This window comes from Rhinolophus hipposideros, assembly GCF_964194185.1.
Source record: "Rhinolophus hipposideros genome assembly, chromosome: 10".
Classification (NCBI taxonomy): domain Eukaryota; kingdom Metazoa; phylum Chordata; class Mammalia; order Chiroptera; family Rhinolophidae; genus Rhinolophus; species Rhinolophus hipposideros.
This window is the reverse complement of record NC_138056.1, coordinates 32970618-32990396: the sequence shown is the minus strand read 5'-3', so window position 1 is coordinate 32990396 and position 19779 is coordinate 32970618. Positions and strand designations below refer to the sequence as shown.

General features: G+C 32.9%; 1 protein-coding gene across 4 annotated transcripts in view; it reads left to right on the top strand.

Annotated features, from left to right (window-relative positions):
- PRMT3 (protein arginine methyltransferase 3) overlaps nucleotides 1-19470 on the top strand; it is a 123162-nt gene extending 103692 nt beyond the window's left edge. For 3 of the 4 annotated variants that reach the window (XM_081064925.1, XM_081064927.1, XM_081064928.1), the window contains 3 exons: nucleotides 3623-3673; nucleotides 3870-3957; nucleotides 17454-19470. In XM_081064925.1, the coding sequence (XP_080921051.1) occupies nucleotides 3623-3673; nucleotides 3870-3957; nucleotides 17454-17563 (249 nt within the window). In that variant the 3' untranslated portion in view covers nucleotides 17564-19470. Of the gene's footprint in view, nucleotides 1-3622; nucleotides 3674-3869; nucleotides 3958-7212; nucleotides 9298-17453 lie in introns of those variants that run through there. The other variant, XM_081064926.1, reaches the window with a different exon arrangement.
- Nucleotides 19471-19779: the final 309 nt, after the last annotated feature.

Below are 19779 nucleotides of genomic sequence, written 5' to 3'. Positions count from 1 at the left end.
CAATATGAATGTCACATTTCTCACTGAACTGTGGATATTATAATTTAAAAAATGTTATCTCCAACATAATCAAGGAAAATTGTATCTGGTTGTTTTAATTTACTCACTTTTCCTAGGTCAAACATATTTTTCAAATGCTTATGATTTCATTTGATTTTTCTTTTATAAATTTTATAAATGCTTTGTCTTTTCTTAATTTCTTTACACATATTGTGTTCTTACTAATTTGTAGTAGTTAAATGTACAAAGAACAAGTTACCCTTTGTTTTACATACATCTTAAATACAGAGGGTGCCAAAAAAATATATACACATTTTAAGAAAGAAAAAAACTGTGTTAAAATTGTAATACTAAATACATACTGATAACAAAAGACGAGTACAAGTCATGTGTATACGTTTTATTGGCACCCCCGGTATTCTCAGATTTGTTGCCTTTTAGTTTTGATACTAAAATTTTTAATTTCCCTGATATTAAGTTTCTGCCTTTTGTGTGGTACTTACAAAGCTTTCTTCAGTTCCAAATTTTTTAAATATTTGGGTATATTGGGATTTCACTCTTCCTCCCTCTTACCTTCCTACTCCTTGCACTGATCTTTATGATTATATGTGCGTACATATAAACCCCACCAGATGATGTTATAATTTTTGCCTTAAATAGTCATAAGTATTATAAAGGAATTCAGAGGAAAAAGGTAGTTTTTATATTACCCATCTATCATCTCTGTTGTTCTTCTATTATCTTTGGTGTTTCAGGATTCCTTTTAGTATTATTACCCATCAACCTGAAGAACTTTAAAATGTCTCCTGAAAAGTCCATTAGAAATGAATTATTTTAGTTTTCCTTAACTTGAAAATGTCCTTATTTTGCCTTTATTCCAGAAGGATACTTTTTCTGGATATAGAATTTTGAAAGGCTTTTTTTTTTTTTTTTTTCGTGCTCCAATAGCGTTTTCCTTTCGATCTTGACCTCCAATTACATATGTGTTTGTTAGATTCACAAGTCCCTGAGGCTCTGTGGATTTTATTTCAATCTTTACCCCTTGGTTTTTCATATTAGATAATTTCAATTGATCTACCTTCACATTCACTGCTGTTTTGTTTTTTCGTTTGTTACCGCCGTTGTGCAATTCAGCCCAGGGAGTTTTTTTGTTTTAGTTATTGTATTTTTCAATTTTAAAATTTCCATTTGGGTCTTTTTTATAGTTTCTGTTTCTCTACTGAGAATTCCAATCTTTTGATTCAATGTGTTTTCTGTCACCTACTTTCTATTACCTCATACCCGCATATTTATAACTTCTGCTTTAATGTCATTCTGATAGTACCAACACCTGAGTCATCTGAGAGTTGGCATATGTTGATTGTCTTTTCTCTTAAGAGTTGATCACATTTTCCTGGTTCTTTGCATGTTGAGTAATTTTGGATTATATTCTAGACGTTGTGCATGCTATGTTGTGTGGATTTTCAGTCGTCTTATAATTAATTGTCTGGAGAATGTTGATGCCAGCAGGCAGTCAACCCAGTTAAATTCAGAACATAAGCACTGTCAACAGTGTCTGGGCACACAGTGGTTCAAATCTCAGTTTCGTTCTCCAAGTATTTGCTATACTATTTTGAGTCTCTTCTGCAAATATGCACATTAGGAATTAGTCTGAGACTTGTACAGGTTTTTCAAATCTCAGTTTCGTTCTCTAAGCCTTTACTTGTTGGTTTGGATTTTCCCCACACTTTTTTTTTTTTTTCAGGGTTTAATCCTGAGACTTGTGTCAATGATTCAGGTTTTAGTTCATTTCCCTCAGCCTTTGTTATTTTGGTTTGGATTCAACCCGAGCTACGCAGTTTGGCATTAGGCTGAGACCTGTGCAACATTATACATAGAATTAGGGCATGCTCTTCTCTAGCTTTCTCCTCCTCATATTTGTCCCAAACTCTCCATTTTTTTCAGAGTTGATAATTATTATTTCCATCTAAGGTTAATTGTTCAATTATTTAATAAAGTATATTGACTATGTAATGAGGCTAGCTATATTTAAGAAACTGAAGACTAAAAAGGTTAACTAAAATTTATGGAGAACCTGCTCTGTAACAGACTTACGCTGGGGCATAGAAATATAAATTACACATAGGCTTTGCTCATAAAGAAGTTACAGTCCAATAGGCAAACTAACTAAAATATAGTATGATAAGTACTGTAGTAGAATTTTTATCATAGCACACTCAGCAAATATTGTGTACTATGGACCAGGCACTGCTTGGGCACTAAGGATATAGTAATGAACAAGATAGAAATACAGGGATAAATTTAAGGAAACAATTAAATTAGTCAATGGAAGGTATCAGGAAATCAACTGAAAAAAGTTATGTCTTAGGAATGTTCTCATTAGCTACATGGTTTTCTATAATAATCTCTAGCTGAGTACTACATTGCTTTATATTCTGTTTGACAGAATTATAAATAGTATTTCGATTCTCTCTTGGTTTCTGAAGTATAATGAACCTCAAGGTTAAATATTGAATTTGGTTTGGATTCAATCCATATTAACCCTACAGATCAATAAAACTTCATATTCTCAACAAAAGCAGTAGAGTACACAAATTAGCTTTATAGTGATTTTACAATAATCAGTGTCCTGTTTTTAATACTTTATAAGCTTTATTTAATGCCAGTTTTAAAAATAGATTAAGTCAAGCCAGTCCTACTAATGAAAGAAAAAGGAACGGTACCACTTAAATTTTAAACAACAAAAAGAAAATTATATATTCATCTGAATATGTTAATTTCTTTTGGAGACTGTTTTGTACTCTCACAGTAACCTTTAGAGTTACTTCAGAGTTCCTCCTTTGGGTATTTGCTTAAACGTAAGTTTTATTTGAGTACTATTATTAATAAAATAAAATGATTTCTATTTCATTTTTAGAAAAAAGTAACATTTAAATATTCCATTGATCTCATTGCAAAAATATTTATAGTACTTTGCTTTAGAATTGGACGTATGATATCTGAAGAAATTAAATGAGCTGTCTTTGTATAAAAGAGTATGTTTTAGTTATTTATTGCTGTGTAACAAACCACCTCAAAGCTTAATGTCTTGAAGTCACAATCACTTAGACTCGTTTCTGATTCTGTCATCTGGACTGGACTTATCTACTGGTTCTTCTGTTGGTCTCTCCCTGCTGGCCTTTTATGCTGCTACAGGTGTCTAGGGGCCGTGGAGGCTGGACGAGAGCTGGAATGTGCAAGATGGCTTAACTCGCATGGCAGCATCCGAGCAGGAGAGTCTGGGTCAACTGGGGGCCAGCTGATGCTCTCTCACTCCATGTAGTCTCTCCCCTTTCAGTAGTCTACCATGATCATTTTCCCAGTAACACATATTGATTAGCCTTATTGGTTTGGATTATTACTCTTATTATTATATAGTTTGTGAGGAAAAGCCAAATTATATTATTTTACTTTTGCTTACAACATCTTTTCCAGGGTAAATAGTGACCTGCCATAAGTTTAAGAGGTGTCTTGTCTTTGAAAGGGTTTCTTATTTGCCATGTTTTAAAAGACTGAATAATCATGTCATATAATTAGCTTAATAATTATTTGTATTCCTTGTTTGTTTGTTTTTTTAAAACAGGCAATTGCTGGCTATTTTGATATATACTTTGAGAAGAATTGCAACAAGAGAGTAAGTATCATGAATTGTCTCATAAGAATTAATTATGTGAAATACATTGTATTTTATTTTTGTGCCCCAAGGTGTTTGATCATAAAGATTTTGCTGTTGTAAGCAATTGGAGCTTGTATTTGATGTAGTAGATTAATGTACCATGATATTAAAAACCTTGTACTTCATCAGATACTTTTGAACTCTACCAATGCAGGTCTTGTTCTCTACGGGCCCCCAGAGCACCAAAACACACTGGAAACAAACAATATTTCTATTGGAAAAGCCATTTTCAGTTAAAGCAGGTGAGAAAGAAAAATAAAGGGGGGGGGGGTGATGTCTTACTTATTCTGAAGTAAACAACAGTCATTCATTTTGCAACCACTTTTTATGTGCCCTGTATTTGAAGTAATATAACAGAGGCTAACATAAGATGTTCTTAGAGCTAACCATCTACCTACATAATTAGTACTTACTAAGTTGCAAATATAACCAAAAGAAAATATTTTCATTTCCCAAGTGCCTAAAGAGAAAAATCACAATAGAGGTAAAGTATAAATTAAAGAGAATGTCATTCAGTGATCATATTCAAAATACATTATTCTAGAAAGCACTCCACTGTCTCCACCTCCTCAAATCTTACACAGTGTTCAAGGACTGTTCACTTCTACATTCCTATACTGTATACTTCATTGATGGTTCACTGATATGAGCACCCATAGTTCTTGCATACTACACACTTAGCTCCAAACATTAGAATTTGATTATGGAACCTTTTTTAAGAAAAAAAATGTTTGTTACATCTAAGTTATCTTGTCCCACCTTTACTAAAAGCTTCCTGACTGTAGGAAACCTGAATGTACAACAAAGCTCAATGAAAAGATACTCAACATCACTAGTTCCTCAGGGAAAGGATAATTGAAACTATGACATAACATCTTATCCATCACTATAAAATCACATAAAATCTAACAGTGCCGAGTGCTGGCAATAATTTAGACAAATGTAACTTTTATACTCTTCTGCTGGTAGTCTTGGTACAACTTTAGAGAATAGTTTGATATCAAGTTAAGTCTAGACGTACCATCTCTTCAGCCACACAGTTTTTTTGCTAGGTATGTACTCTGAACAATCTCTCCCACAACCTGTGTATAAGGACCTTCACAACAGTATGGTTTGTGGAAGTGAAAGTTGGAAGTAACCTTAATAGCCATCATCAGAAGATAGATAAATATGATAGTTGTATATATTAAAGTGTAGCATATAAAATAAATCATATACGTTTTTTGTATTAAAAATAACATTGAGCAGAAAAAGATGCAGATTGAGTTTTGCAGTATACTGCTTATGTGAAGTTTAAAAACGTCAAACAACTATACATACACACATAGCAAAAGTAAGAAGCAACACTTAATGGTAACCACTAAATTCAACATAGTGGTTACCTCTGAGAAAGGATAGAAATAGGATCAGGAAAGGCTGCAAAGAGGGTTCATTCAATGCCATATATCTGATTTCTTTTAAAATTTGAAGGAACTGTGGGAGAATGTTAATATTTGACAAAGCCAAGTAGTGGGTCCGAGGTCATGATTATATTATTCTCTATATGTTTAAAATATTTCATAAAATTCTAACATCATTTTGATTTCACCGTTGACACATAAGTTGAATTTAGTAGATGCAAATAAACACTATTAGAGTAAAGCAGCACCTTGTGGTTATTTTTCACTTTGAGGTTGCAATGCTGTGGAAATAAAACCTTGATGGTGTCATTTTCTCTTTCTCCAAAAACCTTGAGCACAGGCAAAACTGAAATGAGGCAAACACAAATGAAATCCTTTCACATCCTCATTTTTTTGTTTGTTTTGTCTTTGTGTAACTCTGGTATTTGGATTGAGGTTTGGAAACTTGAAAATGTTGCTTTCTTCTTCACTGTAACCATTTTGTTGTCCTAATGTTAGTATTTTAAAGGAATACTAATTCATTTCTAATCTTGAGAAAGATTTAAGATAGTATTTGAAAATTCTCCTGCCTAACTACAACAAATTGTTATTTGATGTCTTGTGAAGTTTTGAAATCCTAGCTGTTCTTTACCTAGTAATCTTTAGAGTAACTGACTTTTTCAGAATACAGGGAAGGAGATGTATGATTCTAAGGTTTCCCACTGACACTGTTTATATTCTCTGTCTCCTTCACTGCCATTTAAAATCCAAGTAGAACTTATTGAGATGGAAATTACAGTATCTGAAGTGAAAATGTCATTGGATGGAATTAGCAGCAGAATAAAAGATGAGTAGACTTTAAGATACAGCATTAAAATGTATCCAAAATGAAGCACAGAGCAGGGGGAAAAATATTTTTAAAAAATGAACATATCTACAGTAACCTGTAGGAAAATATGAAACACTCTAATTTAAATGTAATAATAGAAGTCCTTGGAAGAAGCATGGACAGAAAGTATATTTGAAGAAATAATAGTGGCCAAAATTTTCTTATATTTGGTAAAAACTGTTACCCACAGATGGAAGAAACTCAGTGAACCCCAAATAGGACCAGCACAAAGAAAACAAAACCAAAACACATCATAAATTGCTGATAAACAGTGATAATTTTTTTAAATCTTTAGAGTTAATCAGGGAAAAAGGAAACGTAGAGAGAGGAACAAAGAATGAATAACTTCAGAATACTCATCAGAAACTATGTAAGCCAGATAATAACTAAATGACATTTTTAAAGTGCTAAAAAAAACTATCAACCTAGATTCTATATCTAGAATAAATATATTAAAAAATGAAGACTAAATAAAAACTTTTCAAGAAGAAAAATGCTCAAAGAATTCATCTACAGCAGACCAGCAAAATGATATATTAAAGCAAGTTCTTGGAATGGAAGGAAAATGCAAAAAATGTACGAGTACATTAAAAAGCCTTTTATTATCTCACTTTTTAATTTCTTAAAAGATAATTGACCATTTAAAACAAAAACAATGTATTATGGGTTTCAAACATATGGAGACATAAAATGTTTGGCAGTGATAAAAAAGAAATTGGAAATATATTATGAAGTTCTTACATTGTACGTGAAGCAATTTAATGGTAAACTGATAAATTGTATAATGTAAACCCCAGAGCAACAGCTAAAATATTTTAAATGCAACCACAAAATACAACTAATAAGTTAGCAGTAGAAATAAAATAGAATCATGAAAAAAATTTCAATTCAAAAGAAGATAACAGATGGACAAATATGATGTGTGATCAAATAATACAGTGAATAAAAAAATTATTACAGTAAAAGACACATTGCCATTAATCTTCCCTCAAAATACTCCCCTTTGTTTTGAACACATTTATCCCACTGTTCTTGCTACTATCTGAAGCAGTTCTGGAAGTCCTCGTTTTTGAGTGTCTTTAGTTGTGCTGTTGTGGCTGCCTGCATGTCCTGAATTGATTCAGTACGTTTACCTTTCATGGTCATTTTGACTTTGGGGAAGTGCCATACAGTGCCAGCTCCATTGAATAAGGTGTATGAGGACACACTGTCATGTTTTTATTTGACAGAAATTGCCGTGCCAGAAGCGATGTGTGAAATGGAGCCTTCAGTTGTGATCAGAAAATATGGTGAATGCTGCTGCTGAGTGCCATCCAAGAAAAAGGCAGGGATCTTCAATAAGAGAAGCCTCGCGTCGAACTATAGTAATAATATTTGACAAGTTTCAACTTGTTCGGTGCAGTCAGATGGTTGTGAGCTACAGTTGAGAGAAGGTGTGTTTTAAAGTGTGCCATCAGTCATCCTCCATCATGACAACTCTCCGTATTACACATCGCTTCCGGTACAGCAATTTTAATCAAATAAAAACATGACATTGTGTCCTCATCCACCTTATTCACCAGATCTGGCACCGTGTGACTTCTGGCTCTTCCCCAAAGTCAAAACGATTCAGGACATCGAGACAGCCACGACAGTACAACTAAAGACACTCATGAAAGAGGACTTCCAGAACTGCTTCAGAAAGTGGCAAGAATGATGGGATGAATGTGTTCAAAACAAAGGGGAGTATTTTGAGGAAAGATTAATGGCAATGTGTCTTTTACTGTAATACATTGTTTTTAAGCATTCACCGTATTGTTTGATCACACCTCATATATAACACCAAGAGTGAAACCTAAGGTAAACTATAGACTTGCAGTGATTATGACGTGTCTTCAATATAGGTTCATTCTTGGTAAAAAAAAATGTACCATTCTGATAAGTGATGTCGATAATGAGGGAGACTGTGCATGTGGGGCCAGAAAGATATGGGAAACTTCTGCACTGTCTTCTCAGTTTCGCTGTAAACTTAAAACTGCTTGAAAGAAGAAGTTTTTAAAAAAAGGTCTGAACATGCCAATTAAAAGGCAGAAATAAACTGCATTAAAGCAGGAACTAACTAAATGCTATCTGTAGGAAACACACTTAAGTATAAAGACACAGTCATTTTAGTTCCAGGTGAGATGATGTAAGCACATTCCATATCTTGCTCACCAATTGTAGCTTTAAAACCAGAATGCATGGAACACCTCTTTGAGAGCTCTGAAAAGCAATACCAGATGCGTTGGTAAAGAAAACCAGAATTTGAAGTACAACTGAACTGGTGTAAATTACGATTTGTTTTTCTCTAGTATCCCCCATCCTGACTCCAGACAGCCTGAAACCTGGAAGAGGGCACCAGCACAAACAGAGTTCCCAAAGGAGCCCTCTAATTCTAGCTTGAGAAATGGGGAAAGCACCTCCCAATGCTCAGAGCATTGGGGGAAATCCCCATTCTTTTACATGTTTTTCTGTTCTCTCGTACTCCAGCCCCTAGATAATCCCACAGTGGTAGCAGTAGTAATAGTGTCAACAGTGGGACCCACAGACACCTGAAACTCTAAGGGACAGTGGGTTTGACAGTGTCCCAATTAAATTTTATTTACAAAACCAGGCAGCCGGCCTCAGAAACCTCCCATAAAACACATCTTTAGGCACAAATTGCTTCATTGCAAATTCTCTCAATCACTTGAAGAAATAATACCAGTTCTATAGAGTCTCTTCCAGAAAATCAAAGAGAGCTAATTTTATAAGGGCACTATTATCTTGATGCCAAAAGCTAGACAAAGAGTATAAGAAAATTAAACTGCAGACCAGTATCCCTCATGAGTATAGAGGCATAAATCCTCAACAAAATACTAGCAAATTGAATCCAGCAATATTATAAAAAGAACAACACCATGACTGCATGGGGTTTATTCCAGGAATGCAAGGCTTATTCAATATTTTTAAATCATTTAATGTGATCCACCATGCTAACAGCCTAAAGAAAAACCATGGATTACATCAATGGATGCAGAAAAAGCATTTGAAAAAAATCCGATATCCATTCATGATAAGTAATCATAGCAAACTAGAAATAAAAGAACTTCCTCAGCCTGATCCGTACAAAGTCAACAGCAAACATCACACTGAATGAAGAAAGACTAAATGCTTTCCCCCTAAGTCTGGGACTCTCACCATACCTGTTCTCTTATGTTGGAAGTCTTAGCCCCTGCAATAAAGCACAAAAAACTAAAAGCCATTAGAAAGAAAGAAAACTGTCATTATTTACAGATAACATGATTGTGTGTATTAAAAACTAAAGAATGTACAAAAAAAAAAAAACACTGCAGAATTAAGCAAGACAGAAATATAGGCTGACTCTAGAATTTATATGCAAATGCAAAAGACAGAGTAGCCAAACAATTATGAGAAAGAACTGTATTGTAATTTAACTATAATTTCTAAACTTATTTAAAAGTTACATTAACCCAGTGTAGTATCAGTATATATTATGGACAGACATAGATTAATAGAACAAGTAGAAAATAAACCAGAAATAGACCCACTTTTGTATAGTTGAATTTTTCCAAAGGGCCAGTGTAATTCAATGGGAAAAGGATAGTCTTCAAGAAATGTTGCTAAAACAGTTAAATATTTGTATAGAAAAACAATGAATCTCAGTTCTTCCTTAACACCATATACACAAACCAACTCTATAGGGAGTCATAGACCTAAATTTAAAATCTTAAAACTTCTAAAAGATAAAGTAAAACGTCTAGAAGATAACAGAGGTAATCTTTGAGATTTGAGGTAGGCAAAAGTTTATGAATGTGACATAATTGGTAAAACTCATTGAATTGCTCATGTAAAATGTGTATATTTCATTGTATGTAACTTATGTGTTAATAAAGTTAATTTAAAAAATAAAACCCCTCACTGGACAGTCATAATGTCCAGAATAAAATTCATGTTCCTTACCATAGCCCTTTACAATCTGACCATTTTTCAGCATTTCTAACCCCACACTGTCACGCCCCACACAAGTCCATCATATGCTTCAGCTCATTTTTCAACTAACTTTTCTATCTTTTCTTCCTCCTTGCTTTTGTCTAAGATATTCTTACACCAAGAAAGCTGTTTTGACCTCTTTCTCTTGATTAATTCCAATTTTCCCTTTATGATTCAGCTTATTTCCGTAAATCTTCCCTCATTGTCCTCAGTTAAATGCTCCCCTTCTTGTTCTCCCAGGTCAATTCGTACCTACATCTGTGTTGTACTAGCCCAGCGTGCTGTGATACAGGGTGCTAATAGAACCCTCACTCAGTACTTGCCATATTGTAAATACTCTGCTGAACAAACAAATAGGTAGAGTAATATGCATTGTCATGGAAATTTAATTTCTTCTGATCACCTTGAGTGACCATGCCAGCGGCATTTATCTAGCTGTTGTATTTGGTTGGACCATTAGTCAACTTTGATTTTCTCAGAAATTTCACCATACTAGTGTACTTGAGCAGGTTGGTGTTCCAGTTTTATCTTGGCATGCTGAAGAGCTCTTTATAGTTGGGTTTAGTTAAATTAAGCGTAGGTTTTGGCTTATATATAACATTTTTAGATAAAATCAAATAAAGCCAAGAGTCTAATCAGGAAGATTTGCTGTGTCAACCATATTTTAATGTCCAGAAAATAATATGACAGGATTTTTTAAAATAAGTAAAATATTATAAACATACCTATGCAGTTATTCTACCTAGATTGTGTGTGGAGTGTGTGTGTGTGTGTGATCAGTAATGGTTAATCTTTTTTTTTCGGTAATGGTAAATCTGTCCTTGGAGAGTAGACTTGATATTTAGAAAGCGGGAAAAGACAGTGTGAATAGGGAATTTCTCAGATTAAGAATTCTACATTTGGCCAAAAGCAAAATGGAACTATAATACAATGAGCCTAGTTTGTTTTTGTTTTGTTTTGTTTGTTATTTCATTCACAATGTAGTCCTAAAAATAGTTCCGAAAGTACTGCTCTAAACATTTGAGCACTTCCAGCCTTGTGGGAGTACGAATGAATACTTTTAAAGGAATTAGAGAACACTTTATATTTAAAGTCAGGGTGTATTTTTTTCTTTTCCTTTAAAAATAATTTACAATTTTAAATAAACTTATGTGGCAGTGTTTACTTCAAAAATCCAGATTATTTTCATGTGACTTGGCTTTAAAAATATGATTAAAACCAAGCTATTTATTTCTCCTTCTCTACATATACCCAGTAAGCTTTTATATGAAGAATCCATTTTTCTTTTTCTTTTTTTCATTTTTTTTTTAACTCTAAGCTTTAATAGTGATAATAATGACCCCCTTCTGGGGAAATGAAATTTCATTGTTCTGGAAGAAATTAATTTTAAAAAACCACTAGAACAGAATTGAAATGAAATGAATTTTATTCTTGATTGAACTGTAACACTGCTTTGTGGTGTACTAATAGCCATCTGCCGATGATTAAAACAAAGTACTACAGCTCAGCTCCATGGAGAATGTCCTTTGCAGCTCTCACTACAGTGTACACGCTTAACAACATTAGTCATTTTATATCTATTTGACACTGATTAATTACTCCGATCTATTCTGGTATTACAACCACTGCCTTGGCACTTTAGTCAGGCTTGAACAATTGAAGGCAGTTCAGCAGTGTGAATTATGTATTTATTACTGTGACCCTTTGTGCTATTTAATTAACTTAAAATAGGTGCTGTTTGCACTCATTTTGGAATTAAGGTTATTATAGAAATACTTATTTTACTTATATTCCATTTTTAGACATGAAATTTATGCTATGAGCTTATAATGTTATGCCTTTTTAATTATTCAGTTGTTTTGTTTAATATTGACGCTTAAATTTATTTTTTCATGTGAAAATTTAACAAAAGTATCCATTACTAGTTCATCTTGAGTTAGACTATATACAGCTCTTGTTGACATATCCTTTAAACCTGAAATGAAGAATTTGATAACCTGCTTTATAAGCACCATGGAACCTTCCTATTTTAATTTACACTAAGGATTGAATAGAACATGTACACAAAAGTCAACTTAACATTTTTAAAACACTTCTAAGGCAACTTAAAGAGCAGTAATCATTAGGGTACATACACCAAAAAGAAATATTTGCAACCATACATCAAACAAGAAAATCTAAGTAAATGCAAAAAAAGATTTTTTTTAAGATGGTTGTTAAACATTCAAAATAATACCCATCACCACTGATAATCACTGAAATGCAAATCAAAGCACTCAGATTCTGGTTGTTGTTTATCAAAATAACAAAGATGGGTTGTGTTTTTTTCTGTTTTCCTCTGGACTACAAGAAACTTATTGAAGAGGAAGACAACACACACAGTCTTTTTTGATGGGGTCTCTGGGCTCAGAGAGGCCCGGGATGGGGGCAGGCGGGTGGCGAGACTGGTGTTGCCCATACTTGAGGAAGATGGTTTGATTTGTAGAAACACCCAATATTGATGAGGATAGCAGGAATGTAAAACTGGAATACACACTATACCTTTTAAGATATCCCACTTCTGATAATCCATCATAAGGAATCAATTCAAAATTCAGACTTTCTTTGCTAATTTTAAGATGTGGAAGTAACATTGTTTCATTTCTTTTCTTTAAAGTATCTTTATAGAATTTTTTTTTACATAGTCAAATCTTCAACCTTTTCCTTTTGGTTTCTGACTTTGATATCATATTAAAAATATTGTATTACTATATTTATACAATTTTATTGAATCCTTTCCTCAATGATTAAAAATGTCCTACTTACCATGTACTGAATCTCCATAATGGATTTTTTGGTTTCTCTTCTACCTTACATTTATTTTTGTTTATTTCTAAGGCATCACATTTTTAAAACAACTTTATTCTATATTTGACATACAATAAAAATTCACATTTTAACTGTATAGTTCGAAGAGTTTTGACAAACGTATATACCACCCTGATCAAGACATAAAATATTTCCATCACTCAACAAAATTTCCTTGATCCCCTGTGTGGTCGTCCCCAGCTCCAGTCCCTGACCAAGACAACCACTGTTCTGCTCTCTTACGCATATTAATATTACTAAGTAGTATTACTAATACTAAAGTATTGGTATTTTAGAATTTTGTATCAGTGGAATTACTCAGAATGTACTCCAGCTTCTTTTGCTTAGCATATTTTTGAGATTCATCTGTGTATCAGTGATTGGTTCCTTTTTATTGCCAAGTAGTAGTCCTTTGTACGGACATACTTCAATTTACTTATGCATTCACCTGCTGCTAGACTTTTGGATTGTTTTCAGTTAAGGGCCATTATGAATAAATTTCTTACAAACATTCATGTAAAAGTCTTTATGCAGACATGTTTTCATTTCTCTTGGGTAAATACCTAACAGTGGAATTATTGAGTCTATGGTAAGTGTATGTTTAACTTTATAAGAAACTGGCAATTTTTTTCAAAATGACTATACCATTTAACATTCCTACCACCATTGTGGGTTCAGTTGCTCCATATCCTTGCCACCACTTATAAAAAAGTCCAGTCATTTTAATTTAAACCATTCTATTATATATGCAGTGATAGTTGTGGTGTTAATTTGCGTTTGTCTGATAACTAATAATGTTGAGCATCTTTTCATGTGTTTATTGGTCATCTGTATATCTTTTTATAAGGTTTCTGTTAAAATATTTTGCTCAATTTGTAATTGAATTGTTTGTCATCTTACTGTTGAGTTGTAAGAATATACATATGGACACAAGTTTTTTGTCAAATATATATGTTCCTAGTACATATTTTTATCCCAATTCTCTTCTTTTCATTTTCTTAACTATTTTTGAAATTCGTGCTTTTGTGTCAATCAAAAAAACTTTGCTACCCTAACATCACAAAGATTTCCTTACATGTTTAATCTAAAAATTTTTGTAGCTTTGCCTTCTACATTTAGGTCTACATTTACGTCTATGATCTATTTTATGTTAATTTTTAAGAGTAATAGTTCATCTTTTTCCCAAATGTGTATTAGGTTGTTCCATCATCATTTCTTTGAAAGACTGTCCTTTTTCTATTTAATTACTTTGACTCCTTTGTCAAAAATTAATTGACCATGTATGTATAGGTCTATTTCTGAGCTCTATTTTGTCCCATTGATCTGTGTGTCTATTTTTTTTCGAAGTTGTTTTTGCTATTCTAGATCCTTTAAATTGCCATATAAGTTTTAAAATCAACTTGTTAATTTCTACCCAAAAGAAGCCTGCTAGGATTTTGCTTGGGATTGTGTTTAATCTATGGATTATGCTGGGGAGAATTGACATCTTAAACATATTTAGTCTTCCATCCACAAGCAAAACGTATCTCTCCGTTTATTTCAGATCATCTTTAGCGCTATTTCATAGTGTCTGAATCTTGCACATATGTTGTGATATTTATCTCAAGTATTGTATGCTTTTTTGATGCCATTGTAAATGATATTGTGGTTTTGTATTTTAATTTCTAATTCTTTATTGATAATGTATAGAAATAAAGTTAATTTTTTATATTGACCTTACATCCTAAGACATTGCTAAATCATCTTACAGTTCCAGTAGCTTTTTTTTTGCGTATTGCTTCAGGATTTTCTATATATAAGACCATGTTGTCTACAAATAAAGATTGTTTTTACATTTTTTATTTTTCTTTAATCCATATCCTTTTGTTTTTCTTTTCTTGCACCTTAATGCTGTAAGGCATCCAATAGAATACTAATTAGAAGTGGTCAGAATGGACATCTTTGACTCAGTCCCAATCTTAGGAAAAATTCATTCAGTCTTTCACCATTAAGAATGATGTTACCTATAGTTTCTCAGAGGTTGAGTAAGATTCTTTCTGTTTCTAGCTTGCTGAAAATTATTACAAATTAATTTTGTCGGTTCCATTTTATATATTTCATGAGACAATCATGATTTTTTTTCTTTTGTTCAAAGGATTTTTGAATCTATCTTCATGAGGGATATTCATCTACGGTTTTCTTCTAATGAATTTATCTTGTTTTGGTATCAGGATAATGCTGCCCTCAATAAATAAGTTGGGGAATATTCCCTCCTCTATGTAATTTGGTATTATTTTTCTTAAACATTTGATAGAATTCACCACTGAAGACCTCTGCCCTGTTTTCTTTGTTTTCTAATGTAAGCATTTAAAGTTATAAATTTTTCCACTAAGCACTGTTTTAGGCATTTTAGTCATATTTAGGCCACATTGTTTTATATGTTGTGTCTCATTATCATTCAGATCAAAATGCTATCTAGTTATGATTCTTATTTTCATTTATGGAATATTTAGAAGTCTATTGTTTAATTTTTAAATATTTGGGGTTTTTCAAGTATCCCTCTGTTACTGATTTTTAATTTTATTTAGTTTTGGTCAGAGTCATAATGCTGTATGATTTCTATACATAGTTCAAGATTTGTTTTATGATCCAGTATATGATCTGTCTTGGTTCTATAGATGTCAGTCAGGTCTCGTTGGTTAGTAATGTAATTCAAGTCTTCCATATTCTTTCTGCTTTTCTGTTTAGCTGTTACTGCAGTTATCAACAAAGGAGAAGTGAAATTTCCAACAATAATTGTAGATTTGTCTGTTTCTTACGGTTCTGTCAGGTTTGTGTCATGCATTTCGAAACTCCGTGCATACAAAAATTCATGATGTCGCATTTATGAATTGAACAAGTTATCATTTTGAAATGTCTCTCTTTATCTCTTTATATTTTTTCCCTGAAGTCAGCTTTGTCTGAAACTAACAAACAAACCTAGAGTCAGTTCTCCTTCCCCAAAGTTTTTAACCCCACAATATGTTGCTTTAAACAGTTAATTATCTTTTAAATAAATTTTAAAAAGAAAATTTTTTATATTTACCATATACTTACCATTTCTAGCACCCTTTGTGTAGAGATCCAAGTTTCTCTTTGGTGTCATTTTCCTCCTGTCTGAAGAACTGCCTTTAACATTACTTGTAGGGTAGGTCTAGTGGAAAAGAAGTTTTGGCTCTTGTTTCTTTGAAAAAAGTCCCTATTTTACCTTCGTTTTTTAAAAGATTCTTGCTAGATATTGAATTCTTAGTTGATAGATTTTCTTCTTTCATCACTTCAACGACATGTCTGGCTGATGGAAATTCTCAGGTCACTCTTTTTTCTCTTCCCTTGTATGTAATATGTCTTTTTTCTCTGTATTAAACTATATAAGCCTTACCTTTTCTGCAGGATGTATAGAATATATCAGTAATGGTATCTTTATACTCTGAAATAAATAAAATTATTAGATAGTTTTGATATGTTCTTAGTCTGTTATTTCACTACCATATTGAAAAACATTCAGATTCATTTATCCCTTAATGTGGGGATTTGCAGTCTTTTTCTAAAAAAAAAAGATATTAATTCAGTATGTGGATCATTGTATATAGATTTCTCAGTCATTTTATATGGAGTCTTTCTGTGTGTATCCAAATAGTGAAACTATACCTGATATTATTTGGTGTGATCTTAAAGCAAGGAATGGTGATCAGTTACAACTTAGCAATTTCTTTTTTTATTTTCAAATGATTCCTGGTAAAGAAATTTTTAAAAACTTAAATGAGAAGTATTTGTAATCAGAAAAGTGCATAGATATAATTCTGTTTTTGAATAAAATAAAATTTGGAGCATACAATGTATGCAAGTTTTTAGGGAGTCAGTTTTTGCCTTTAAAAGAATATGTAATCGTTTTTTGTGTTCATTGTTTCACCTGTGTAAATTCTGGTTTCCATTTACAGTGTTATGTAATACCTTCAAGGCCAACAGCCTCTATAAAATATACATTTAAGTATCCTCAGCTGTAATTTTCAGTTTCTGATGTCATTCCCTCAAGACTCTCTGTAACATGCTTTTTCCTTTTCAGTGCCATTCCATGTGCACTCCTTAAGTTAACCATGACTTTAGTCCCCACATAACTCATGCCTTAATTCTTATGAAATATTGCCTTGTACTGCCTTGCAACCTTTCCTAATCCTCACCTTCAGCACACTTTAGACATATACCTATTGTGTAATTGGTGATGTAGCTATTAGGTTGGTGGAAAAGTAATTGAAGTTTAAAAGGTTAAAAATAATGGCAAAAACTGCAATTAACTTTTGTACCAACCTATATTTTTCTTCACCTTTGACCTTATGTGAACTCTTTGAGGGCAAGAACCATGTCCTGTATTTTCATGTATGCCTCGGACCTCATATTCGGGAGAAATAAAACTGCTCCTCAATCCTGCATGACCTCTGTGATTTTGCTTACTCTTTTGCAAGGATTTGACAATTAAAAAGTTTTTAAAAATTAGTGAAACATCTCACAACCAAAGAGAGAAGTACTAGGTATACTAATTTTCTGTTAGACTGTTTTCCCTGAATTCTTAAACACGTTTTTTGCCTTTCTTCTATAGGTGAAGCCTTGAAAGGAAAGATCACAGTTCACAAGAATAAGAAAGATCCACGTTCTCTCATTGTGACCCTCATATTGAATAATTCAACTCAAACTTATGGTCTCCAGTGAAAAGCAACAACAGCACAACTAACAGTTTTTATTGTGGGGGTGGGATGCATAGGGGGTGGGGAAAGGGGCTTTAATGGGAGCTCATAGATGATGGTCTTTTCCTAATGAGTCTCCTCAATAGAATTGTGATAGGAATCCGATGTCATACAGCTAAGGAGTGGAATCCACTGATCCTAGCGGTCCACCTACATAATCACATTCTTAGAAGTCTGGTCAGCCAGAGATTTAACCAAATGTAGCCCCTGCACCGGCTTTAGCTGTATTAAAAATTATTTCAATTGGCCTAAATTTGAAACAGAAATAGTCTTTTGTTGTTTTTAGTCAGTTTCCTACTATAAATTTTAAACACTGGTAATTGATTAGTTGTTTGGATAATGTTTTATTAAACTAGTAATTACAAAAGGCATTACACATTTTATTGCAGATTTCTTCTCTGAGAAGGAGTAGTTTTTAGTTGTGTTGTTAGAATATCACGATATATAATAGATTAAAGACCAAGTGTAAGGGGCTAAAATATGAAAAAGTATCACGCTGTTCATATTTGAAGACAGCTTAGTTGATTATCCTACAGTTACCTAGTTTTTGTAGTTTCTTCCCTCTTCACAAATATTCTTTAACCATTTAGTTTTCTAGTGTTGCCCAGGAAATGTAATTCCAATACATTTATCTTAGGCTTCATAAAAGTTTTTAAAGATTGGGATAAACATGTGCTTATTTACTAATGTAATACCTTTTTCAAACTAGATTTACTTGCAAAGTTAAACTTATAACTGTTAAGGTACTTGTAACCCTCTGTACAATTGTGTCATTTACAATTATTGACTCAGTTTGAAATGCAGAATAGAAAACATTTAATAAAATGTATACAACAGCCATTCACATTATAAAATAACATTTTAAAATATTAAGGCTTTTTATAAAATCAGAAGTAAAGTCTTTTTTTGAAATTTTTTTATTAAAGTATTACATTAGTTTCAGGTGTGCAACATAGTGATTCGACATTTATATACTTTACGATGTGATCACCACCAGTCTAGTAGCCATCCGTCTCCATAAAATGTTATTAGGATATTATTGACTATATTCCCTGTGCTGTACGCTATATTCCTGTGGCTTATTTATTTTATAATTGGAAGTTTGTACCTCTTGTTCCCCTTTGACACCCAGCCCCCTAACCCCCCTTCCCTCTGGCAACCATCAGTTGTTCTCTTGTATCTATGAGTCTGTTTTTGTTTTGTTTGTTTCTTTTGTATTCTTAGATTCCATATATAAGTGAAATCATATGGTGTTTGTCTTTCTCTGTCTGACTTCATTTAGCACAATACCCCCTAAGTCCATCCATGTTGTCACAAATGGTAAGATTTAGTTTTTTTGTTTATTTGTTTTTTCTGAGTAATATTTTATTGTGTATATATACCACATCTTATTTATCTGTTTATCAGATGGACACATATCTTCACTGTTGTAAATAATGGTGCAGTGAACATAGGGGTAAATACATCTTCAAATTAGAGTTTTCATTTTCTTCCGATAAATACCCAGAAGTAGAATTCTGGGTTGTATGGTAGTTCTATTTTTAATTTTTTGAGGAATCTCCATACTATTTTCCATAGTGGCTCCACCAATTTATAGCCCCACAAACAGTGCAAGAGTGTTCTCTTTTCTCCTCGCCAACACTTGTTATTTGTTGACTTTTTGATAACCATTCTGACAGGCATGTGAGATGGTATCTTATTGTGGTTTTGATATGCATTTAATGATGATTAGTGATGTTGAGCATCTTTTCATATGTCTTTTGGCCATCTGTATATAGTTCTCTTTGGAGAAATGTCTGTTCGGGTCCTCTACCCAGTGTCTAACTGGATTGTTTGTGGGGTCTCTTTTTGGTTTTTTTGATGTTGATAAAACAAGTCTTAAGAAAGGAGTCATTTTTAAGAAAATGAACTTTTAAAGAAAAGTGGTTCACATGCTTCTTTTCAGTTCAACCACTGGTTCTTTTTCAAAACAAAACATATGCAAGATTCCATAGCCTAGTAGTGAGAAGCATGAGCTCTGGAGTCAGTGCCTCGGTTGAAGCCTGGGCTCCACCTCTTGCTGTGGGAGTGTATTAGTCACATTCCTTAACCTCTCTCTCCCTCCAGGAATGTGCCAATTCGTGAGTTAATATTTTTTAACTACTTGACCCAGGAGTTGGCAAATAGAAAACAATCAGTGAT